The following is a 27110-nucleotide window of genomic DNA, read 5'->3' as shown; positions in this document are numbered from 1 at the left end:
AGTCTCTATACAGGTTTTATGGACCTGCAGAGTAACTGGTTCAAGTCGGACTTTACGTTAGTTCTTTCAAAACATCTGTTACCTCAGGAAACATCCAGGCTGTTTTCAGCAGGGGGGAAACTGCTGACTTGTGGCGAGGGTATAGCTGAAAGCTCTCAACAAATGGGTGACTTGAAGTATCTTGGGGTCTCATGATTTTAGGTCGGGTGGAGCAGGAGACGGACAGGTCTGAGCTGAGTCAACAATAAAGCTTTGCACTGGACCGATGTGGTGGAGGCTGAACCAGAAGGCAAAGCTTTTGATCTGCGTTCTGATGCTCATCTATTGTCATGTGCTTTGGGAAGTGACAAAAATGAAAGGAGTTTTCTCCACAGGGTGGTGGACTCAGACCTAAAGATGAAGTGGGGAGCTCTGACATTCAGAGTGAACTCAGAGTAGAGCTGCAACTTAGGACAGTTCCCATTGGGGGTGTCCCCAGGGTAAGAGACCCCAGGGCAGATCCAGAACATGTTAGAGCAACAAAACATCACATCTTCACCTTGGCATCTGTGAGGAGGAACTGGAATAACTTGTTGGGCAGAGGGACATCTGGTCTACCTTGCTTGACCTGCTGAATAAGTAACAGACTGTAGATGGATGAACTCCATGCAGGCCAGTAACCAGGATAAAGTGAACCAAGCACAACTGAGTTTGAAACCACTCTTTTTAAAAAAAAAAAAAGGGAAAAAAAGCACCTGTTTTCAGTGGCGTGCACAGACTTTTTGAAAAGCAGGGGCAATAAGGAAAAAAAGGGCACATATAGCGCATCCTTGCCACTGAAGAGGGCACTTTAGCACGCGTTTTGGCTTCCAAGAGGGCACTTTAACATGCATTTTGGCACCTAGAGGGCCCCCCTGTGCATGCCACTGCCTGTTTTAGTTAAACAGGGAGACAGTGAATGTGAAATAATCAAATGTTGAAAATAAGAGGAGATGATGCACAGGGATTAAGTTTGATGAACAAAACAAAACAAAACAAAAAAAACTCAACCTATTTTACCTAAAACCGAATTCCCCACATACATGGGGCTTGGTACCAAGTGATATGCTGACTGAGAGACAGAATATTTTACACCAGACAGAGAAAACTTCCAAGGGTGCTGCAGGGGGAAATGGCTGATCATCTGTGAACCAGCTGACCGTGTAGCTACAAGGCTTCTCTGTTGTAAATAGTTGGCTGCTGGCCTATTAACGTCCTGTGCTGCACTTGTAGGACTGTACTGTAGTTTTGAAATGAAGTGAAATAAAACTCAGTTGTACATACTGACATGGTTTCATCCATTCCGTCTTTCATTTAACCCACTGATAAGAAATCCTTGAGACCTAGTGCAATATAGGCGACACAATGAAGTAAACTTATGTCTTGTGACTGTGAAGAGAGTGTTGTGACTAATTTAGGATATCTGTACGGTAGTTTAAATTGCTTGTCTGGTTGGTTGGTTGAAATATTTTGTGACTTATCTGCTGCAAATCAAAAGGAAATGAAGGACAACATAATTACATCACTTAATGATAATGATTGTTGAGTTTGCACCTGCCACCATGATATCAGCTTTAACAGCTTACCTGAATTGCAGAATGTTTGCGGGGTGATAACTTTTAGGCTTACCTGGAAAGAGAGCAGTCAGGTAGCATCTGGGGTGGATAGAGAAAGCCTAACAGAAGGGATCCAGAGTAAAATGCGGTGAGACTACTAGAGCAATGTGCTCTCTGTGTATCTCGTCAGCCTAGCGCTGATGTTGCAGCATCTTATACTGGAGATCATGAACGGTTGATTTACTGCAGGGGAAACAAACAACCAACAAGGTGAGTGGGAGATGGGCTGGGTCCGATAGTATTTTCTACCCTTGTTACAGTACAGCCTGTTCATTGAATACCTCATAACCTGATATGCTAAATTTTGCTAAAAAATTGTGTCCATCTATTAGCCCAGCGGTCTAAATGGTGAATGTGCGTGCCATCAAAGCAGTATGGAGCTGTTTGGTTTCTCCTATGTAGAAGTCGGACCACTCCTGGCTGCATTGGACTGCAAACAAAACTTTGCCGACCTTGTGTCTTGGAGTTTTGTCATTGGGATGAACTAATTTTGTTGGGTTTGAAATGTACTGGCATGAATAACTGGAAGTTATTCAGGAGAGGACTCAGCTATGGGCCTACATCTAAAGGAGAAAGACCACTCCTTTCAAGAGTCCAATGTTCACATCCTGGACAGGGACGACAGATGTTTTGAGAGAAGTCTGAAAGAAGCCATCTCTGTCCAACTGGAACGACCCTCAGGGAACAGAGGAGGCCTACAACATAAATTATCAGCCACTTACAAGGCAACCTGAGGTCTCTTCCCAGACGACTTCACCCCATTGCACTTCACAGCCCATGTGAGCCTGTGGGGACACATCCCACATATGAGTCTTAGGGTAACAACGCACTAATGGGTTTCATCCTATCAACAAAACATCTCCCATGATGGGTGGGACAACTCTCAGGACCTTCAAGGTGTTCCCCACTGAGGTTAAATAAACACCTAGCACCTCCCTCACCACTTTTGGCTGAAGAAGCCGTTTGGATGAAAGGTGAAACATCTTCAAGCAACAAAGAAAGAAGTGCAGCGGCCATCAAGTCAGCACCTAAAGACTACGATGACATGGACAACTACACAGTCATTAACAGAGATAATACTTGTTTACAGTAAACTGACATGAATTTATGCTCAACATAATTTATTTAAAATATGCACATAAACTGAGTGTCATCACTATGAATCTGTTTTCTATGAATCGGCTCATCTTCCCTTCCTGTCCTAAGGTTAAACACGATGCCATGTGTTGTTTTCATTTTCCTGTGACATTGTCAATCAAAGATGGTGAGTGTCAAATATGATGTTTGCAATGGGCTCATTATTAGAGGAGGGAGTGTTTATTGATCAGTGACCAACCTAAAGTTCCCAGGGAATTATAAATATCGACTTTGCTGTCATGTCAATTCACAATAGAGTTTTAAAGTACAGCACTGACATGGCTTGTCAACATCTTTCACACAAACACAAAAAACACACACAGAACAGCTGAAGTGTTTGGACCCTTTTCCTTTTTTAATATTTTTCCAAGCACATTTTGTCCAAATTCAGATTTTTTTTTCCTTCTTCTCAATATCTTTAAAAAAAATCATGATGGTGTGTGTGTGTTGCGTCTTTAAACAATAAAAATCTTGAATGTGATTTTTTAAACATTTTTAAAATATTTACAGTGTAACAAAGTTCTGGTGTGAGTCTTGAAGACCAAAACAGTACACATGTGTTAATGACCCACACTGGGTCAGGTGAACTACCTACTGAACTACAGTACAGTGGCCCCCTGATGGCATCTCTGAGTTTCTTTACATGGATACATGATACAAGAACGTCCACATAGAAAAATATGCAGCAGAACAGTTTCTGTGCTGTGTGAAATCAACTCTAACAAATCTATACATTGCATTTCAAAATAAACGATATCGTACTGACCCGGCCTTCAGGTAGCTGGTTTTTAGAAAGAGTTCAGCACTATGGTAGAAAACTTGCCTTGGTTGTATTTAGCTCAGAGGTGTGAACTTCTACTCCGCAAAGAGAGAAGAAGAAGAAGGTGGAGGAAGAGGAGGTGTGGTGCTTCATCTTGATTCAAGTGTTCAAAGAGGTTGTTCTGTGTAACCATTTGGATTTCCTTTCCAGTCCTCGGAAAAACTTTACAAGCCTTTCAACATATTTTTGTTTGCGCATTTTCTACTTTTAAAACATCATGTAGGAGGTAACTCAGAGGTGACAGGAACAGATATCACCATCACCTCATGGCTAGTCTAATGTCTGACTGGCATCCTATGTTTTTAACTTGTGAAAAAAAAAAATCTGTCCCTTAAAAGTTTTTTTTTTTTTTTTTCCAGAAATATTTAACTTTCAGGCAAATATCAACTTTTTTTTTTTTAACTACTCAAGTATTATCTCAAAACAGGGGAAGTTCAGACAGCAGCATCTTTATATGTGGAGTCACGGGATAAAATAAAAGCCACCATCATGGCAGCTTGGTTGATGTCATGCTCATGCCTTAAGCTCACAAATATAGTTAAATATACGATTCTAAAAGACGATAAATGGCGGATATGATTGAGACATGATAAATAGTTTTCTGAATACAACAGAATATACAGAGAACTTTGAGTCCTTAAATAAAACGCTCGGACAGTAAACAAATGTACTTTTCCAATGGCAGCATAACCAAAATTTAAAAAAACATCTACGTGTTTGTTTTGATCTAAAAGTAACCCTAAAGCATTCAGATCATCCACACACTCGGGCTGCACAAAAAACACCGCAGTTAATAACAACAACCTGCAGTCCTGCGTGTGGCCAGGAGAAATGCAAAAAGGTGGTGATACAAATTTATATAAAGGAAGTTAAGAATATATACCTGTGTTAGGTTCTCTTATTGCCCAGTCTCCTAAAAACACTGACAGCCTCAACGTCCATCCGGGCCCCCAAGGGCTCTCCTCCTCCTCCTCCCCCTCCCGCTGCTGCTGCTGCTGCGGCGGCCGCGGCCCCGGTGCTGCTGCTGACCTTGGGGCTTGCGATGCTCAGCCTCTCCAGGGCTCTGGGCCTGGTGCTGGTCACTCTGTTGTCCTGCGTGTCGGTGGGCACGGGCGCCGCGGCCATGTTGGAGGAGTGTGTGGCCGGGTGCTTGCCCAGTCTCTGAAGCACACTGACCTTGGCAGGAGGGAGGCCGTTGGATGACGCGGAGGAGGAGGTGGGTCTGTCAGAGGGAGGTAGTTTGAATTTCCCTCCCAGGCGCCGCAGGGCGGTCGGGGCGGGTGGTTTCGCGGCCGGCTCTTTCTTCTGGGAGGGGGGCGGTCTCTTGAGGACGCCGGCGTACTGGAGGACAGAGCCCTCTCCGTCACTGTCGTCCTGGTCGTCCATCATGGCGTCCATGCTTGCGGCCATCTTTCCCGCCTTCGACCTGTCTGCCCCTTCATCCCCTCGGTCCAGACGACTGAACACGCCAGTGGGCTGCCAAAAAAACATCAGCATTAATAGATAGATAGATAGATAGATAGATAGATAGATAGATAGATAGATAGATAGATAGATAGATAGATAGATAGATAGATAGATAGATATCTTTATTGGCAACATGCAGAATGTTTTAAAAACAAAAAACATACGTCAACACAACTGCTACCAACGGGATAAAAAACACAAAAAAGCCATCGGCTTATTTCCATTGTGGTCCCTGAGTGTGTGTGTCCGTGTGTGTCCGTGTGTGTAAGTGCATGTCCATGGAGGGAATGTGTGGGTGTGCCTCCACACAGAGAAAATGGGGTGGGGGGACATATTTCAAAATACAGTTACAGTTACAAACTTGACAATATTAAAGATATACAAATACATAGCTAAAAGAAAAAGGAACAATGACCATCTTTTTGATCTTAAGCTAAAAAGTCGCTCTCGGCCAACCTTTTAGGGCAATTTTAAAGGAAATAAGTGAACTCATGCTCTTCATGGATGAAGGCAGTCCATTCCATGCCACGCATGCTGTGTATTTAAAAGTATTTTGCCCCATGTTTCTCTTAAATCTGACAGGTACCAGATTTAAGGATCTCCCCCTGGTGGCATGGTTGTAAGAGCAGCTCTCATTTTTAAAGCAGGGATGCAAACGGGTCAGGACCAAAAAAGAGAGGAATTGTCGTGTGGGGGGGGGGGGGGGGGGGGGGGGGGCTCACCATTAACAATATCACAGAAAAGTCTATTTCCAGTAGTTCAACCCCAACCAAGTATTGAGTGCATATAGATGGACAGTTTTCAGAAGGCCAACATTTCTATATTAAAAATGCTTTAAAAAAATAAAAACCATTGCAATATTTCAATTTTGGAGATACTGATTTTTAGGTCTTCACTGAATGTTAGTCATAATTATTACTATTAAAATAAACTGAAGAAATAAAGACATGGGATTTAACATCCCATTCAGTGTGTAACATATAGGCCGATATAATGTGTTAGTTTCACTTTAATTGAACACATTCTACATCGCGGAGGCGACGTCTCTCCTTCACCTCTGAAACGGGGCAGAGCTCCGTGGGAGACACCTGCCTGACACAGCAACGGACATGCACGGGGGGGAAAACGGCGGCGCCGTCGCACCGAATGCACGCGGATACGCGCCGCTTTGGGTACCGAGCGCGCACGTCGCGTCTACATTGGAGGTGAATAGGAAGGCTCTGGGACTGATTGACTGTGGACCACCACCAGTCTGATCAGGTCCATCACAGCACAGCAGCTGCAGCTCTGCCCCGCTGTCACATGACGCATATCAGCGCAATCTGTTTACATTAAACCGACATCAGGAGAATAATGAGAATTATGATTAAAAAATATATATATATTTGTTTCGAATTTTGGCCCCTGGATCATGATTTTTTTGGGCGCATTCTTGGTAAAAAAAAAAAAAAAATCCTCTAAAAAAAAGACAGTTGGGATGCATAATGTGTCTCATAACAGTATACTGTGCGTCGTTACCATGGTTGGTGAGAGCAGAAATGTTGTTGTAGGCCTGTGCATATTCTCATTTGTCCAGGTCATAGTATTTCAAAGGAGGTTAAATCGAAAGCAACTGGACTTATACTGAGTCTCCACACCAGATAGTTGGACCAGTCCCAGCCTGGTCAGATGCTACATGAACTGATGAAGCCTCTTGGATGAGAGGTGAAACGTCTTCCTAGACTTTTTTTTCAAAGGAGGTTAAATCGAAAGCAACTGGACTTAGTTATAATAAGTAAATAACTAAGTCCAGTTGCTTTCGATTTAACCTCCTTTGAAAAAAGAAAAAAAAAATTGTTGTAGTGAAAATAGGCGGGCTCGTGAATTTTTTTTGAAACGAGTGAAAACGAGCGCTAATTCGCTTATCTCGCGTATCTCGCGTTTGGTTGCGCGTAAAAGCTCGCGCGAAAAAAAAGCGTTCCTCGTGTTTGAGTGGGAAGCCCCTTTGGGTCTTCCCACCAAACACGATGAAATAGACGAAGACGCGAGGGTCCCGTCGCCATAAAAGAATCGGGTGTATTGCGTCGCAAAAAAAAAAAGTCGCGTCTACCGCGTCTCGCGCCTAATCGCGTCTTTGCGTCACGGCCTTTTACACCGCGGACGTAACGAATAAACGGTGACGGTGTGAACCAACAACATAGAACAGGACCAGACGTGGCGTTGTTTCCTCTTTTCACCGACAGCTCCACTCTCCCTTACTTACACTAACTACTGTTATTGTTGAGGCCAGAGGATTGTGGGATTTGTAGTTTTTGACCAATCGCAGGTTGTGCTCTTTCTTTTTTGTGATTTTCCTGGTTCACACATGTTTGTTTTTTTTTAGGGGCAAATGCGAGCGAAATGCTCGCCCATGGTGGGCATACGAAAATTTAAGAGCTGTCTTATTTAAGTCTTGAACACAATAATTCAACAAATTTAAGACATTTTAAGGCCTAAAAGTGTGTAATGGACATATAGGCCTATATAATGTGCTATAACCAGAGACAACCATGAATGAGTTCGCCTTTTACTGACCCCAGCTGAGACCCCCCCCCCCTCCCAAAAACAAAAACTCTTCGGATCTGAACGATTCACACAAGTCACCTAATTGGTCATGAAAAAAGCGAGTTTCGCTTTTCGGCGCGCTGTTTGCATCCCTGTTAAAGACACACCGTGAGCTGTTCAGGTACAAACAGCTGTTTACAGGTCTCACCTTGTTATTGCTTGTTGTTGTGTCTGCCTTGGATTCAGCCCCAAGTCTTGCAAATACAGAAGTGCGTTTCAAACCTTTAAGAGGAAGAGAGGAACAGGTCATGAGATTATTTGACAGCTCAACTGTGATGGGTGGGATTCGTGTTTTAATAATTCATTAACAAATAAAATTTTATAAACATTTAAAGACATGATTTGTTGAGGATTTATTAAAATGGACTCTAAATCCATCTAATGCTGCATCTAATTTAACAGTAACTGTTCCAATGCTGTACTAGTTTGCAAGATTTACACCAACTGTGATGAAGTCAAAGGAATTATTTCCACTCGGGGTGAAACAATTACCTTTTTTATTTTGCCACTGATCATCATCATCGATCATCTATTAGGATTAGTATGTTGTGTGCTGGCTACAGCCTCCAGTTGTCAAAATTTAACCAGAAAAAGGGGTTAAAATATTTATTTATTTTTTAAATCCAAAGCTTTATTTATTTTACAGCTTTAGGAATAATTATGTAACAATGATGAAATTAAACAGAGTTTGTGAGGGTTGTAAAACACATAAGATCTCTGCATTTCTTATTATCAGTATTGGTATTCCTCGCGCTCGCCCCTTAGAAATGTAGCATCGTGTAACATCAGCTTACTATGGCCAACCATGGAACAAAATTATTTTTTTGTTCCATGATCACCAGCGTAAACTTATCAGTGACAGAGCCCACTGGAAAATTCATGCAAAGGAACAAAAGATAAAAAGCGGAGATTTTTTAGAGTTGGGTACAGGCAAAGGGGAAAAAAAACAGGGAGAGCTTGACAGGAGGGATGAGTGTTGGTACAGTGGGTAGTATTAGTAAGACAGGGGATGCAACCATGACAGAAGATAATGACAGCCAAACAGCCTCTGTTTATCAGCCTGGTCGCCTGATCCAGTTTTAGTATGAAAAAAGTCCATGAGAGGTTTAGTTTTGATTAGCTGTAGAGAGCAACTGCTTCATTGGGGCGGGTGGACGGCGAGGCCACTGGGTCAGGCCTACCTTTCTTGGCCTGCTGGGACAGGATGCGGCGTGTACGAGGCGTGGTGCCCTTGGGCATGTTGATGATGTACTTGCCTTCCATCTCAGCTGTCACTCGCCGCCGCTTCACTGCCGGCAAACCGTTCCCCTCGTCGGCTGGCTGACTTACAACTGACAAACAAAGTGGTGGATGCGCGGGGGTTAAACAGGGAGTAAAAAGGACGCATGGCTCCAGAGGAACGGGAAATTAAGGACTTAAGGGCTAAATGGTATATAGGAGGAGGAGACCTACCTGCTTTGCTGCTCTTGTTTGCTGTCATGTTGGACACTGTGACGGAGAGGCGGTTGTCAGGCCGACGGGCTGGAGTGGCTGGTGGGGAGTCGTGGCTCAGAGCGTTGGCGATCATACGAGTGGCAGCTGAGGAGGAAAACAAAAAGATTCTTTGTGCTAAATTGTGACTTTGCCCGTTTCCCATGAAATTATTCATGTTCTGTACTTGAGAAGAGGTTTCACAGATGTTTCACAGATGTTTCACAGATGTCTTCGGAATGGGTGAAACTTTTTAAGCATGCCAAAATCAACAAAGACTGTGTGATGAACTGCTGCAGTGATGCTATCTGTTATCTCTTTCAGACTGATTTATCCTTTAACAGAAACATTTACTCTTTGACAAGATTAGCTGGTGAAATATACTAATATATAATATACTGTATACGTATATATACTTTATACTTATAAATACTAATGCTGATAGTAACCCAGCTACACAATTCTCAGTCTGTTGAGTTTTAGTGACAAATGTATCTGATTCCTATCCTGCCCCATGCACTTTGAGGTATTTAAATGTGTGCATTGTGATATTATGATAATTCTAAATGTCAATTGTCAGTCCAACTAATAGTAGTTATAGCAGTTTGCCTAATTTTACTGTTTCAGTTGTTGAAGTGATTTGTTTCCTTTTTTTAATGTATTGTTTCTTTTTTAGCCAATTTTACACTCACTCCTACAAGTTCATCGGCAAAGTAACTTGGAATAAAAGAGACGTCAGTGCAGTTGGAACCACATCCACAGTTTAACTAACTTTCCAAGATAAGATTTTCAAGCCCTCACAGCAAGCAACCAAAAGTTTATGACATTTCAATCACAGTTCATGCAACGCTGAGCAGGGAAAAAGATATCTGTCGTTACTTACGAGTATTAGCAGTTCGTCTCAACTCAGCTTGAACACTTGTCTGCCCTGAGGAGATGGCTTCTGTGGCCATTTTGCACATGTCCTGAATATGGGAGGGCAAGAACACACAACGTAAGGCTCATGTTAAATTTGTATTCATCTTCATCCGTTACTGCATTTATCTGCAGGTGATACGAACACTGTATTTTCTCCTGATCTTGACTGTAGCAGACTACTTGAATGAAAACTTTGAATTGTTAAAATGCTGTGGTAAATATCAGATTAGAAACTAACTATGAATGTCCCAATATGACATTTGTATTTGCAGCTATGGAGAGGTTTGATCCAGTAGTTCATGGTTATACTTTCCACCACATGTAATACAAACATAATTGCAATTTCAAAATACAAAGACATTGTGAAATAGATCCAGCCAGACTGAGACGATTCTTAAACAGCTAATTATTTTCAACATATTACATGAAAACATCAAGTGTGATCTCACCTGTCTGTACACCTGCTTGGCATGTTTAAGAATGGCGATGATATCACCAATCACGGTAATGCCAAGGTCCATCATGATGTCTTTACTGAGGTCCATCAGCATGTTCTTCTGGATTCTACAGTGGCATAAACAACCAGAAAATAGATGTGAGAAAATGATTAAGCTAATACAATTACAGCACAGCTGTGTGGTGTAAGTGTAAGGTTTTTCACACTGTTCTTGAAATTAAGCGTAGGACTCTTTAATATCACCTAGATCACAATTTACAGTAACACTTGTTTCATGATCATACCCGCCAAAACAAAAACGTACATGATAACTGTTTTTCCAACACTTCCTTGTAATATATGCCATCATTTTTTAATGTCTAATAAGAAAAATAAGTTCAGACTGAGACTGAAACTATGAAATAGGACTTTTTAGCTTACCTGTTGTCCACAAAGGAGACTGCATAAGTGACTGCGAGGCCTGCTGGGATCCCTGCATCCTTAAAAAACTGAATCCACTCTGAGGTGGCTGAAAAGAAAGAATGGGGTAGGGATGTGTTAACAATAACAATAAAGGACTGTACTTTCAACAACTGACAAAACCACAGACATGTATGATTCAATTCATTCATATTAAATCTTATAATCATTGACGACTTTCACATGCTGGTTGATGGGAGGCGGTCAAGAAAAGCTCAACCCCTAAACCCATAGCTGTTCGTCCAATATGCTTATTTAGTTTAGCCATCAGTCCAACAGCACACAATGATATAAACAGTGAAGATTTTCCTGACTGTCTCTTCAAAGTTAACACAACAAGGCGACAGCACTGATGACAGTACAATGAGACAGAGGCCTGGCACAAAAGGCCAGAGAGGGGGACGTAGACCTGAGGAGACAGGGGCATGTGGAGCTCTAACACATGCTGACCATGGCCAGCTGGGAGTTATTTATATCACCAATTATGAAACGTCTTGTGGCTGGACTATCACAGAGTGAAGGGAGCACAACAGCTGCCACAACAATGGCTCTGACTAACACCGATGCACACTGATGCAGTCAGAGTTATACTGAGACCTAAGCAGTCCCCATGGAGGCTAAACTGTCATTTGGCACCTTGAGGCCCTGAACTACAGAGCCACTCATGATAAAGACTACTACAAATAATAACATTTTATTGTCATTGATGGGTATTATTTTGATTCATGAATACTCGTTTTCGTAACTTTTAAGTGAAAAATTGGTACAATTATCTGGTACCAGATTACCAAATGCGAACATATCATAAAGAAAATTGTAGTCGCCAAGTTAGCTGCTGCACCGATTTTGCCTGAAACGGTAAAAAACAAACGGTGAACAGTGCAGCACCAAATTTAACATGATAAAATGTGATACAATGTGAACCGGGTGTAACTTAATGTCAAACCGTGAATGTGGCACCACAGGCACAGCGCCGGTCAGATCGTGCCAACACAGGGCGATGAGCTAAACAGTTTCGCCAAATCAAGCATTATTAAATGACCGACATTTGAGAGGACAGTTCTCCACGGACAAAACAGTTTCTAGTGAGTCGATAAAGGCAGCGAGGTGTTAGCACCGCTGGTGTTAGCATCCTCCACTAGCATCGTCTGAGCCGTGAGCCGAGGACGGCGCTGCCGCTCCTCTGCAGCGGCCACAGCGGGCTCGACCGGCGGTAAACACGTCTCAATCCTGTCCCCAATACACGTAGAGACCAAATCTAGGGGCGAAACTCCTAAATAATGTAAATATCGTGAAGCGGGAAGGTAGGCTAGCCGGGCCTTTATGCTCTCACCTGTTGTTACGGACGCCATGTTTACAACTGACGGTGCCCTCCGCTTCCGTGACGCAACTTCCGGCAGGGACGGGAAAAAAAAATAAAAAAAATAAATCTGGTTGCTAGGCTACTGTCTTTATGCGGACACTAGAGAGCGACACAGACCATAATACATCCATGACACAGACCGTCTACTGCAGTCAAGCAGATAGATAGGCTGCTACACGTTACGTTTCTAGTTGCTCTTTTAGGATAAGTACAAGGCAGTATCAATCATTTTATTATAAATGAGGTAAAAGCAAAAGACACGATAACGAATCAGTCTTTTCACATTCAATTACTCATAATGAAGGAACCAGATATTGATTACTACAGACATTTGGATGTGTAAATTAACCATTGTTTATTGGTATTATTTTATTATATGTTATAGCTATTTTATTTTTTTTGATGATTAATCTTTTTCATAAAGTTTGGGATCAATTTTCTGTGTTGTTCCCTGCCTCGATTGTACAACCTGAAATTTTGTTGGTCAGGGCTCATAAAACATGTAACATCTAACAGTGTGACAGCCTAATACATTTGGTGATTAATTGATTAGTTGATGTGAATGATGGATATTATACGTGTATGTATGTGTATCATGTGTAACATCATGCATTCACCTGTTCTCATCTCAGTTGACATAACAATGATACTGTCTTTTAAAAAATATACATTTACAGAAGGTCAAACACTTCAGGGAGAATGAAACATTTAAAAACAAGGGATATGCACCTTAGAATATATTGTTTATTTATGTAATTTCTTCACAAATTGGAAATTGATAGCATTTGGTCAAACTATCATTAAAGGAGACAGCTCACCCAGCTTTTGCAGTCTACAAACCAAGGGGAAAACACACAAAAAAAATGTTAACATGAAGGTTTATAGGACAGCAAAAAGGGGCCTGAAGCTGAGATATGGACAGAGATCAGGAGCAAGGACTGCAAAAGCCACACGGCAACTATGTCACACACTTTGGTCCTCTTCAGGAGTAAAAACAAATGTAAACAAAAATAAACAATACTTATAGTGAACTGCAGACAACAAACTTTGTTCAAATTAATGCATTGAAAAAATAGACAGTTTGACATCAGAGCACCCTCAGAAACTATTTATGTGATTACAAATAACATGTGTCATCTTAATATGACACTGTTACATTTAGAACAAGGCCTTTCACTGCCATGACCTCCAAATGTTTCATATTATCATATTTCCTCTGTTCACAGATGTCCCAAATTAATGCAAAAATGGATGAAACATTAATAAAAGGAATGGTTTGTAATAAAAGCAATGACTTTTTGACACAGAGAAAACCTAGTCACCAATAACTGAAAAAAAGATAGATAAATTGTAACACAATTTTTGGAGATTGTCTCAAAAAGTATTAAGGATAACTTTAATATTATAACAAAAAAACGATAATTAAAGCAATACATCATCACACTTGACATATAGTAGCAGTCAGTTTAAGCACTGCATAATTTGCTACATTATGTTTATCCAAGAGGATAATAAGTATTGCATGTCATACCAGGGAAAATATGAAATCAGAGCATATACGGGACTTGTGGAAAAATAGAAATACATAGCAACATTCACCTTATAGAAAAATAGGAAAGCTCTTGTTCAGTTAACGCTGACATAGCCATTGTACAGTACAGGTAGGTGCAGGCAATTGCTCTGTCATATGGTCATGGTAGCTCAATATTTCTCCTTTTCCTTCTTTGTCACTTTTTTCCCCCAATTCATTATCCACTCAGTAATGATCGCAACCTGACTGAAAAACAAAACAAAAAACTAAGATTTAAAGCAATTTCTGAGAAATTCAATTAAATCTAAGGCAAAGGAATTAGATGAAAGAATGAGTCTAATATGTTGTGTGGTGATCGGGGGCATATGTGTGGAGTGCAGGTACAGTACAGGGGGCCTCTGACATCTGTTTAGCACACTTAAAGATGTAGCAGGCAGTTCATATTAAACTGTGATGAAGTCACATCATAGTCCTGGGCTCTCAGAGCTTCAGCTGCAGGGAATTCACTATTATTGGCTTCCTTTCAGGATAAAACGTTCCAATGAGACAAGCAGCATGTTCATTTGTCTGGAGCCTCTGCGACAGCATTGCGCCACCATACAATGTGAAACTGCCTCGTCATTTTAAGTTTACTATAAGTAGCACCACAAAGACCTATATACATGAGAACTATTGAATATGTTTTATGCTTATTCTCACACCAGAACATATTCTCATCACATTTGCATTTGGAGAGAAAACAAAAGGCATCTCCAACATCTGTACAAACACAGTCCTTATTCAATGCTTTAAAAAAAAAAAAAGAAGAGGTCTGCCCACTTTCTGACCACCAAGAGCCACATTTGAACAGAGAGTTATACCATTAATCTAGCCATTGCTTTGAATAAACATGTTTATTTATTGAAAATAAAGCTTCTTAATCAGCAAATACAATCACAATAAGTTTTCCTCTCTATAAACCCATTTAGACAACTTGCTCTTATACACGAATGGATATCTTTAACATGATAATGTTTATACAAGGCTAAAGCTGCAGTTATCCTTCAAAAACACACACATTTCAGTTAAGGAATAACAATATTATTGAGTGATATGTTTATACTGGGCAGAAATGCATACTGGATATAGAATACTTTGTCCTTTACTGAAACAGTTTAGTCATAACGATGTAGTCTGAACACAATATGTGTATTGACATTCAATCACACTTTATTTTTTTCCTCATTTTGCATCTGCTAAGGATCAAGTGGCATTAGGTGTCAGTAGCTTTGGGACAGACCTCACAGAGAAAAAAACAAACAAACAAAACAAAGGCGTTACCACAACCTTCTAACATCATAATTATAAACATACATTTAATGTAACTGGATAGTGCTTTATATTGTTTATAAAACATAAATACACATTGATAGAGGCAGTGACATCGTGCTTCATGTTGAGGGACGGGCAGTACTTTAAATTCAATATAGATTTTTTTTTGTTCCTTTAGAAAAATATTCATTTTTAAAACTAAACCTCAGTAACATTTTTATCTTGTTCTTCATTGACAAAAATATCCCATTTAGATTTGCAGACATTCATACTTTACAATCATGGAACATACACTTACATATACATGTTACCTGTATATATGTATATGCATATAGACTTAATTTTTTTCTTTTTTGTAGTGCACAACATGCCTCTGAAGTTGCCAAATGAAAATACAATAAAATAATGAAACAATACTTACAATGCAATAATAATAGTAACAAATATGAGGAAACCTCAAGATTAAAAAAAAAAAAAAAAAAGAGTAAAAAAGAAAGAGTAAAAAACAAAACAAAACAAGGAACGGCAACAGTACAAGAGAAAGCAGAGGTCATTGCAAAACAGTCAAACACACAAACAAACATAAACATTAAAATATATAACAATTCTCACTCAAACATACAGGAAAAACAAATTGTACAAATTCACAGGCAAAGAAAGGACGCTCACTCCACAACATCACCCACATGTTCTCCCCTTTTTTGTTTCCAGGTCTTGCACTTTGTGGTCATTTGCCTCATCAACCTCAATAAAGAAAGAAATAAACGGGCCAGGTGCCTCTGAGTGGACACACTCACAATAAACGCACCCCCACCTCGTCTCCGCTGAGAGAACAGGGGAGGCACCGAGACCACTGAGCCCAACGCTTAGAGGTTGTCTGAATCACTACAACAAAAACGTCTCTCCTCCAAATAAAGGCATCGGTTCACATCTGATTGATTGTGAGCAACACACGGAGCTGGTGTGATGCAACAAAAACGTCTGTATCTTCAGTTCAGAGACTTGAAAGCGCGATGGTGTGAATATGAGCATGTAGGCCCAGGGTGACGAGGCTCTGCGGTATGGAGGTGTTTCTACCCTTCCACACAGTTGGCAAGAGCAGGATTGTTTTCTCTTTCTTTTCTTTTCTTTTTTTTTTTTGCTTTTTTTTTTTTAAACATTTGGTTCCAAAGACCGATGGTGAGGATGGGAGTCATCCTCTGACCATCACCTTTCCATTTGTTGTCTGTCCAGTTTCCTTTCCCACTTCCTGCTGAAATCTCACTTTACCCCGCCTCACAACTCAAGCTGTGTCTAATCTTCATCATGTGAACGTCAAAAAAATGGCTCAGCAAAAGACAGTGGCATCCGTCTTGCATTTTGGGTTCATCAATTACGCGAGTTACGTATGTGCATGTGTAGTAAGTGTTTAGCTGCTGTTCACTGTAAGGATCCTCTATGAGCAATGCAATGCTCCAAGATAAAGGTTCTTCTCTAGTGGGGTGGGGGTGGGGTTGCGTCCATGTCCTTGTATGAGAGGGGTGCAAAAGGGCGTGTTAGTTGGGCCGGCATTCACTCAAGGTCCCAAGGGCTGGAGGGGGTCTTCGGGCTCTCGGAGGTTGAAGACTTCAGAGAGGGAGAAACAAAGAGAGACAGAAGAGAAGAAACAGAGATGGGTAGAGATGGGTCGCATGGCAGGTAGGCAGACGGCAGAGGAACTTTCTTTTTAAAAAAAAAAGACAAAAAGAAGATAGCACAGATCCCCCAACTTGCCAAGTCCAAGCAGCAAAATGAAGAAGCAGAGGGAGGTCTAGCGGATGAAGAGTTAGAGGTGAGCGAGACATCGGCAGTCTGTCCCCCACAAGAAAAGACCCTGAACAAAGTGTCCTTCGTCCCTATTTTCAGATTGGCACAAAAACATTCAGCAAAGACGGAAGGAGGGAGAAAAGGATGGAAAAGAATGAGAGCAAGAGCACTAGAAAAGAGGGCGCGACCAGCAGAGGGAACAAGGTGGGGGCATTGGTGCTTGTTGGAGTGTGAAGTGAGTTTATGCTGTACATGTTGAAGATTGAGAATATTCATGAACTAATTTAGCGCACCTAAAACTGGCAACCTGGACTTGGGTCATTCACTTATCGTGTCCAGTTGCAGGTACTTGATAATACAAAGCAAGAATTTACTCGTTGACTAAGCCCAATGATAAAACGTGTGGGGGGGTTGTATGGCTCTTAACTGGAATGCATGATAGAAATGTGTAAACTTTAACCCAATCAAATATAAATGATTGGTTGTTGTCTTTTTTTGGTCTCAATCTGTGAGACTGATTGGCTCTGTGCATGTACTAGCCTCAGCCTCTTTTTTTTTTTTTTTTTACTTCCAGCGAGTATTATGTTATGTGCATGTTGAAATGTGTGCGCGTGTGTCTGTCGGTCAGTCAGAGCGCCAGCAGCGAAGGCGAGTTCAGGGAATCAGATGACTGCTCGCTACTGCTGTTCCGCTGGTTGGCACTGACCCCGCAGGCTCCCTCTGGGTAGGTGAACACAAATGAAGATGTGTATGAGGTGTTGTAGCTGCCAATGGCCGCATCGTCATGGTTACCACCGCCACCACCACCACTGTCGCTGGCCATAAGGCACGGCCCGCCAGATGCCGGCTCACTTGAGCCATAGAAAGAACTAGAAAACTCTACCTCCTGCATTATCCCTGGCTGAGGCTGCTGCTGGACTTGCTGCTGCTGAACCGGAGGCTGGGACTGTGTGGAGGCCGGATGAGCTGTGTAGGCAGGAGGCAGATAGAAAGAGTCTTCTGACACAGACAAGCCCACAATGGAGACGGGAGGTTGTAAGGTCTGGGGAGCTAGCTGGGACTGGACAGGAGGGAGCTGCACTGAGCCCTGCTGCGGCTGCTCCTGATACGAGATCTTACAGTTCGGCTGGTGGGCCACCAGGACAAACTCCAGGCGCTCCTTCTCCTTCTGCAGCTCCGAGATCTCGGCCTCCAGCTCAGCCTTCTCCTCCTCCAGTATGTCTGTCTCCTGTGGGCAGGTAAAGAGACGGAAAGAAACAGGGGGAGCGGGCAGAGGGGAGAAGATAAAGGTGGGTAAAATGGGTAGAGGGGAGGGGAGACGGTGCAGCAGAAAGAAAGAGGACAGGAGTGTTAGCTACACCTTCTTCAGTCTTTATGGAGGTGGATGTGCCCACCCCAAGTATAAATACCTTCCTCACCTGCAGCTGTATATGCAAGATGGCTTATGTAAGAGTTTTTTAATTAAACCATAAATACTTCAGGTAGGCCTACAATAAGTCTGTTTTGAGGACTATAATTGTCCTCACGACAGCTAAACAAGCCATTACCACCATCCTCTTCCTTAAACACACACACATGCACCCATTTATTACCACACTCTGAAATGCCTTGAAATGTAAGGTAATGCATGTAATTATGTTAATTGCTCGTTCTGGCAGCTATAACAGGGCCAAGCTCACCGACTGCAGTCTGTCGGTGAGTTCTCGTCGGCGGTTTCTACATTTGGCGGCCGCCAGTTTGTTTCTCTCGCGGCGAACACGCCTCTTCTCTTCCTCCTCAGGCGTTAGCTAGGATGACGAGAAAAAAAGAGAATGGATTAGGGAAGAGATATTGTGAATGATCTTGAAAATGTATGGTTATATTGTGTTGTTTGGGGCATTAATTTGGGCAGGATGTGGCAGCCCTGTTTATGAAGATGTATGGAAACTTCTCCTCAATGTATGTTCTGGCAGTAGGATATCTTTTGTCTACCCAAGGAAACTTTTTTACATTCTTAAGTTGACAGTAAAGTCAAATTAGGCAGGTTTTCTTCCAGCATAGCCCTCTACACTGTCCCCTGTACAGGTTTTGTAAGGATGACCTACAGCAGACAAGGAGACGCCCATTGACAGTGTTGTGTGGACACCATGTGAACTGTGAACTTACATTATATGTGTAACATACAAAGGTCAACAAACAGACCGTTCAAGCACACACACTTACTAACACACCAACATCTCCATCGTCACTCACAGACTCGTCACGTGCACGGCGGCTGCGGGTTCTGGACTGGCGCATGGGGCCCGGTGCTGGGCCCGGAGTATCTGAACTTTGGGGAGTGAATCCAGACCTTGAAGAATAACTGGGGCCTGGCATGTCATAGGGGTCAACTAGCTGGGTCACTGGCTGGGTCATGGTTGTGGTGCCAGTGGACCCACTCTGGCCAGAGGCCTGGGAAGAGATGAGGGTCGGCTGCACCATCCACTGCAGGTCCTGACTGGTGGTGATTGCGGTGACAGTGGGCACAAATGAACCAGGCATCTCCCCTCCAATACTGGCCCCTAGCCCGCTGCCCACAACGCTCAAACCAGGTCCCGCTGACGCACACTCCTGCACATAAACAAGACAGGGTTAACACACCATAAAAAAGAAAACACTCAATTAACACACAGACAGATGTGCAGAAATACATGGAGGAACAAGGTTGTTCCTTAATTTTAAAAAAAAAACTTTAACCAGGCAGCCTACATAATTTCAAATTAAAGATAAATGGCATGATAGTTTTTAATTCAATGTGCAAAATGGTTCATGTCATTTTAAAATGGTAACAGTTTAGGCTACTTTAAGTCTCCTTATTTACCATCTTTAATAGGTAAAAACATGTAATAAATGGTTTGAAACACACCATAATGTAGTTATAATGAGCTGAATTATATGTATATGTCAATAATAACATTTCCTAGGACATCTTTCACATTATCCCAGCTGTGTTTTACTACAGTCACATACCATAAGCTATTGTTAGACTGTTGCCCATAAAGTTGGAATAATTTTCCTCTTGTATCCCATCATAAAGGTTAACTGTGCTTTAATTTTCACAGTGAAAGGTTTGGATGAGACGCTTTATCTATCAAGAATAAATCACTTTGTCATTTTCATTTTATGAAAAGAGGTTTTAAAAAACACATTTTATTCCAACTTTGTGGGCAACCGTGTATATTGTCCTATAATAGCTAAATAGGCCTAAATTACCTAACACTAATTGGCATACCACTAGGCTACATAATCCTGTATTATGCGTCATTTCTCCTTTGTGTGGCCTGGTTATTAGTAGGAATATAAAGGCTTAAAATAAAGCCTTGAACATGGTGAAACAAGTTTATGGAATACGATTTTATAATGTGTGCAAGTGTAGCGTATCTAACTATCAGGAATAAAACATTGGCAACATAAACGCCATCATTAGAGAAGTAAAGGCAAGAAAAAAGTAACAATAAAAAAAGTAGCAAAACAATGTGTTTCTAATGCACTACTTTTGAATCTGTGTTGCTTTGGTGCTATGTCGCTTTAGGTTATAAAAAGCCCAAATCTGTCGCTTGCCACTTTTGTTTCATTTCAGACCTAACGAGGACTCCATCAACTTTCATTAATATTCATACAAAAGCGTGTTAAGAGACCGGTGCAGGCGGCACTGAAAGCAGCGACCTCGACCAATCGTTTCTCTCAATTAGCGTCTCCCCCCTCCTTCTTCCTCCTCCCCCGTCACACCCCCGGTGTTCCCCTTGGCAACGCGACGTAGCACTCCAAAATAGAACAAGCATTTACGTCACGGCGAGGCCTGTTCGAGGAGAACGGAGAGCGTGGAACGAGGGGCGGGACTTCCAGCGCTTACGTAGGTGAGTTCCAGAACGCTGTCATCCGTTCTGCGGCGTGCTGTAAACCTAGCACGTTGTCAAAGCCTGAGAGCCGCTACCAAGGCTACTACAGGCAACACATACAAGTAAACTGATGCCTATAGGAATCGCTGGTTGGTATATCCTGCTGCTCAGCGGAACTGTCAGTGTCTGACTACAGGAATACAGCAGCGCTATCATAGTGGCTTCCTACACGCGCTTCCCTTTACAACATCACGAGCACCCGATACAAATAGGCTATAGAATAAGAAGGAGTCCGAGACATATTGTAGGAATGCCGTGTGTTTGCATTCATAGCTAGGCTACCAGTTTTAACCCGAACTCAGATTAGTTTACATGCATCGATTAGATCTATTAGGCTAACACATTGTCATAAACAAAGTTTATTCTGAGATAAACTACCACGAACAAAACAATAGCATGTGTAAACGTGTTTCTATATTGACATCTATAAATCATAGCCTATATATACAACATGCAGTTTATTTATCTGGAAACATGTTAGCAGAACTACATGCCCTAACTAGTCCCATAATGTCAGCACAGGTCCATCTGTGCATTTAAACATCCATGAATTAAACTTTGTTGCATTTATAAATTAAAAAAATATATAAACAGACTATCTAACAGTATGCATTAAGATGCTTTAATAAAAGTATCTTGACTACCATACCTGCGGAGCACTGGTGGTCGGCGGGCTCCCGAAGGAGTCCACGGAGGAAAGGCAATGGGACTCTATGGAGGGAGACGAGCTTCCACGGGATCCGGTGTCGGGGTCGCCGGGGAACCCTTGGTACATCTCCCCGCAGGGACCGAGAGAGAATGAGACACCTGCAGTTACCGGAGAGAGCGCGATGTCACCTGCAGCGGCAGGACAGCGGCACACACAAGAAGGTTACTAACGGAGAAGTACTGTAGGGAGAGAATAACTTACGTTACAGGCAATAAAACCCAGTTAAGTACTTTGACAATGGTTGAAAGTCTATCCCACCAGCAAAGCGTGTATAGATTCATTGATTGCTGAGGAAAACTACAGCTGTGTTAATGCAAACACAGCTGTAGATGTCTAAGCATCTCATGTTATAGGCAGACCGGCGGACAGCGGTGGACAGATGTTCCTGACCCGCTCTAACTCGGCCTCTATATGAGCAAATATTTATTTCAAACACGTCCCACTGTACATTGTTTATATAAAGTCTCTTACCGTTGCCGATCTTCTTGTTATTCCCCACTGAGATGCTCCTGGTTTCTTTCCAAAAAAGTTGCATGAAGAAGCTTAATCCAGTTCCCCGCGTTCAGGGGGAAGTGTCCCGATTCAATGCGTTAAAACAAGAGGAAGTCCTCTCGCTTATAGCCTTTAAATCCTCGCAGCGCCTTCTTTATCCGCTCGTCAAATGTGCGATTATAGATCCATGAAGTTCGTCCACGGCAGGAGGACGTTACCAGGTTATCACGGTGCACGGTAGCAGATCTTGTCTTATGAATGAACCATCCTCCTCGACTACAAACAAGGCATTTCTATCGTCTAAGTCCCGCCTCGGAGTTCCGCTGATGACGTACATGACCATATTTGAGCTTTCGTGTTGTGTTTGGTCTCCTTGGTGACGTTGAGGGAATCCCTCTCCCACTGAAATGGATCAGAAGCTCACCTCGCCGACGGGTAATAATAGATTTTTTTAAATACAATCACAGGCACGAGATATTTCTCAACGTCTGACAATTTCGGAGAGGAAATTTTACGAAACAACAAAGTGATAAATATGGAAAGTACTACCTATAGCCTACGCGTATGTCTGGATTGGAACATTGGGTCATGGCTACGTCAAATGAAGACATTATAATATTCCTATAATATCTACAGTCCCAAGTGTAAGCATCAGGGAAGTGTTGTTGCGTTTAGAGAAAATCAACAGAGGCTATTTAAATATAGGATATGATATAGGATATATGCTTAAATTGAAACATGATATTCAGCTATTATATGTCAAATAAATAGAAAACACAATATTCTATAGCCACTCTATTATCTAAGTATCTTGGAAAACACCAGAGAATGGCTTATTTATGCAACACCCATGAATCTATGTCACTCCAGGACGGAATCCCGTCAGGCATGCAAGGGAAATCCTGCTGAAAAACTTTCTCAGGACACGCCCTCGGGACTCCTCTGAGCTCCAGAGCTTAACATTTATGGGAGGAAAGCCTCCTTTTCATCTGGATCTGAACACTCCCTAAAACCTGGCGTCAGGCACGGTGCCAGGTATGGATTTAATGGAAGTTACTGTGTACACTATACATCCCCAATCCACCCAGTAGTTCAGATTGCTAGATTAGAGAGGAGGGAAGACCGTCACACTGACTGTATACAGTCCGATTCAGCAACAAAAAAGAAAACACATTGGTAAACAGAAGTGTGATTGATTCTGTTTCTGACATGGACAGTGGGCAGCAATGACGGAAATCAGCGGCTGTCATCGCAAACACAGCAGAATGTGATTCATTATTGTAGCCTACATGCGGACACCAGTGAGGCAGGTGGGAGGGTGGCTTGGGAAGGGGGGTTGCTCCGCAGGCGAAATGCGGGAAAGGGACAACTGGGTTGCAAATCATGAATGAAATATCTAAAATACTGGGCCTACGTTTTGTGTTTATGATGTCAAACAGTGTCACGAGGCTTACACGCTGCTGTAAGGACTACACGGCTACAGTCGATGTGTGAAAAGGCGTGAACAAAAAGGAAAGAGCTGGGGATAACAAGTTATTAGTCAGCGCTACAAGAACGTCAGAGGCGAGGATCCACGGAGAGGACGCAGTGTCCCATCCGAGCTGCCGTAACCGGCACTGTGCTGCTGAACCGGGATGACTAACTCCGTCGTTATAAGTTGTTGTTCATGACGGGGAATTGTTGAGGCGAATGGCCGATAAGGCAGGCGGCAACATACCTACATACACAGAAAATAAGAACAAGCGATAACAACAGCGTGAGGGCGCGAGGGCAAGAAACCACGGAGATAACCTCTGACTGTGATTGTTTTAGCTGTGAATGTTGCCACATGCAACAGATTACGCAAAGCATTACTTGTTTCTCGTCTTAGGGCTGTACATAAGATCACAAATAGCCAGTAGTGCCACGTTAAAAAAAGATATTTAGGTTAAAATAAGCGGCAGTCACCATGTGCTGTCCACGGGTCTGATGCGTGTGTGTAGCGTTCTGTCGCCATGGATACGCCGCTGCCTCTGACGCAAGGACGTATAAATTTGTCTTTTTTTGTTATGCCGCCTAGCAACCGGTTTCTGTGGCAACGAGCTCTGAGTGACAGACAGCGGCACACAATATGGCTTCCGGATTCTTTCTGTGCAGAGAGCAGCGGCGACTCCGACGAGGCTACAGCGTTTACTGTTGTTGTTTTAGCGAAGTTTGAGCCGCAGCTACAGGGGAAGTTCATTTAATTTTGTTCATGTTTATCGAACTCGTGTGTTGTCCCGTGCCAACGTCGTAGTAGCCTGTAAAATTTACAGATGCACACGCTTCGCAATGCGCCAGAGACCATTGTACGCTGTTTGTATTAGTCGTTGTGTTTGTAAATGCGGATGTTACAAGCGAAATCCGGGACAAATGTCTATTATCTAATGTAATTAACCGATTCAGCGTGAGACAACGAGTAAGTGAACCACTTTCATGGACAAGTCAAGTGTATAGAGGCTGATATTTTATTGAAAAAGTGGGCGCTGATTATGTTTTTTATATTCTGCAAGGCTGTCTCAGACCTTCTGCACTGGATTTGATTTAAGTGTGCTACATTTATATTTATATCCACACATTAGCCTATATGTAACTTTCACAGAGTCCTCGGAGGTCCACACAATAAAACCATTAGACACTTTTAATGCATCAAAGAATAGTAACAGTTTGAGATTCAAGTCATTTGCAATTAATCTGCAGAATATCTTTAGTTGAATTATAACTTTGTCTCTGAAATTGCTATACATTGGGACAAATATAGGTCATGATTCCCACATTTCAAGTTACTTTTAATTGAAAAAAAAAATCATGTTTTGTCTGATAACCAATTCAAAAGCACATTTTTACAATCATGTGTAAAAATGTAGATTGAAGCACGCTTTTGATATTGCTGGCCTTTTTGTCAGTCAATTAATGTTTGCAGCTTATAAAGTAAATTTAAAGTTAAAGGTAGTACAACAATGTCACAGTGAACCATCTGTTACAGGTTATTGTAAGTTCTCCATAGGCTAGAGCTAACTCACTCATAGTCATAGCTATATTTGCAGAGTTGAGTAACTTTATTATGGGCTTAAAATGAGACAGCAGTCTGGTCTCTAGACTGTTGTGTTCCTTGAGAGTTTATTTGTTTACAACTTGTGGTGGTCTAGACTTGGGCCACGTCAGGTAGAAAATAGACACAGTGTTGTCTAATGCCCTTGATATGCTTTGTTTTGCTTCCCCCTGTCTCTTAGCATATTTTCGGGAAGCCACTAACTTGCACTGTGCTCATGAGGCCAGCCTCTGTTTCCTTTTGGAAGGCGGGCCATGTTTGCCTGGTCTTCCTGCCCAAAATATTTGTTACCAAGCAACGGTTAGGCCTGTCCCACTTCTGGATGGTTTGTTTACACCCCTTCTGGCTCCATATCCCAACAACATTGCGTAAGTCTCGCAGGCTTTCCCCACCTCACAGAGAGAAATTTGATCCGTCTGCCCTCTTCAGCCAACCAAAATGTCTCTTACCCTCATTCCATAGTTTTTCCTTTCAGCCACTCAACAGTTTTCTGCGATCTTTTGTCTGCTGTTCTCTTAGAGCTGCTCTTATTCACACAGCTATTCAGAGCAGCAAAACTGAAACTGAGAACAAGATTGCTTATGAAAAAATCTAAGCATGACTTGACTTTCAGGTCAGCCTTGACTTAAAATCCCTGAAGCTTATTGTTACATGACTGGTTTGGTGGGGGTTCAGATCTGCCCATGTAAACGTTTAATAACACATCTATCTTGACTAAATCCAGTAATTCTCTCTTGGCAAAGTTGAAGGCCTTACTGCACTCATTTGTAAACATGGCTTATATTCAGTGCATCAACTAAAATAGAAGAGCTCTAAAAGAGAAGCTTTATATCTATTAATATTAGGCAGAGTAGAAACTTTGGACTTGAGACATCCTCTTCTTTCTTATTGAGTTTTGAAGGGACTGTATCAGCTAGAATATATTTTCTTAGTTCTTTAAACCAATTTTGTACCCGGTCCTCACCTGTTTTGGGTTCACGTGTAGTCTTTGAATGCTATTATGAAAATAAAAGTACATGCCTCAGCTGCCCCCAGTGTCCTTTTCATTAGTAGGGATAAATGTAAAAGTGTAGGCGTGCAGAACTGAAAAGTGTACAGTCTTTCACAGAGAGCACGTCTCAAGTTTATTATGGTGCAGCTGACTCTGTGTTTTGTAGCTGTACCACACACCAGGAAGACAGCAGAGGCACTGTTGAATGATAGACTACTCACTGCCTCAATATTAACCTCCACCTTCTCCTTATTCCCTTTAGTGTTCATAGTGTTGCTCAGACAGGGAATCTGGTCATATTTCATTTGTGTTTGTATGGTGAATTACCTTTGTTCCTGTTCAGATCTGACATTATTACAAATTTGAGTTGTGCTTGTGACTGACTGCATTTTCCATCCAATCATTCTGCTCATGTTGAACCACTGGGTAGTACAATAAATAAGTAATGCAACCCAGAATACTTCCACAAGCAAGTGTTTGTGAGGCATCCAGTATACCCACATGATTTCAGTCAGCTACTTTTGATGCATAGGAGTGTCATGCAGAGTGTCACCTTGTCTCAAAGGATGAGCTCAGACGGCTTAAGCTAACTCAATTTATTTTTCCGTATTTGATTAGGGGGGTTTTACTGATACCAAGATTTGTAGCCAGCAAACAAAAATAAAAATAAAGAAAAAGTAAAGCCAACAACCAAGCAACAAATATTCTTAAAATAAGTAAGTCATCAAAAAACCATCATCCCCCCTCTCTCTGCGTCCCCACATGTCTCTCTCAACCGAACTATCTAATAAAGCCAAGGCGTGAAAACCGAAAACTATACTTTAAAAAACCCCAGCATCAACTCTTTTACTTACACTCGCACACAGTTTTTGAAGGAACAGGGCTGGTAGGTTCTTTCAGACATCTTGCAGGACAACCACCACAGATCTGCTGGATGTGGATGTCGGCCTCCTCACATCCTTCTGTCTCTTCATGAAATCCCAGACAGACTGGATG

At 42.0% G+C, this 27110-nt stretch overlaps 2 protein-coding genes across 2 annotated transcripts; both read right to left on the bottom strand.

The window, feature by feature from the left end:
• Nucleotides 1–3105: 3105 nt before the first annotated feature.
• cUnh19orf47 (chromosome Un C19orf47 homolog) lies at nucleotides 3106–12297 on the bottom strand (the record flags this gene model as incomplete). The annotated part of the gene is made up of 8 exons (XM_083985741.1): nucleotides 3106–5067; nucleotides 7790–7863; nucleotides 8823–8972; nucleotides 9094–9219; nucleotides 9995–10076; nucleotides 10479–10593; nucleotides 10907–10994; nucleotides 12279–12297. The coding sequence occupies 8 exons, from the start codon at nucleotides 12295–12297 to the stop codon at nucleotides 4480–4482; spliced, it is 1242 nt and encodes a 413-aa protein (XP_083841867.1). The 3' UTR covers nucleotides 3106–4479.
• A 5062-nt stretch (nucleotides 12298–17359) lies between these two features.
• fosb (FBJ murine osteosarcoma viral oncogene homolog B) lies at nucleotides 17360–22253 on the bottom strand. The gene is made up of 5 exons (XM_083984943.1): nucleotides 22033–22253; nucleotides 21502–21689; nucleotides 19168–19524; nucleotides 18615–18722; nucleotides 17360–18163 (listed from the first exon to the last, which is right to left on the bottom strand). The coding sequence occupies exons 1-5, from the start codon at nucleotides 22094–22096 to the stop codon at nucleotides 17564–17566; spliced, it is 1317 nt and encodes a 438-aa protein (XP_083841069.1). The 5' UTR covers nucleotides 22097–22253; the 3' UTR covers nucleotides 17360–17563.
• Nucleotides 22254–27110: the final 4857 nt, after the last annotated feature.

This window comes from Trachurus trachurus, assembly GCF_905171665.1.
Source record: "Trachurus trachurus genome assembly, chromosome: 13".
NCBI lineage: Eukaryota > Metazoa > Chordata > Actinopteri > Carangiformes > Carangidae > Trachurus > Trachurus trachurus.
The sequence above is the reverse complement of the archived record's forward strand: the minus strand, read 5'-3'. Positions and strand labels throughout refer to the sequence as shown.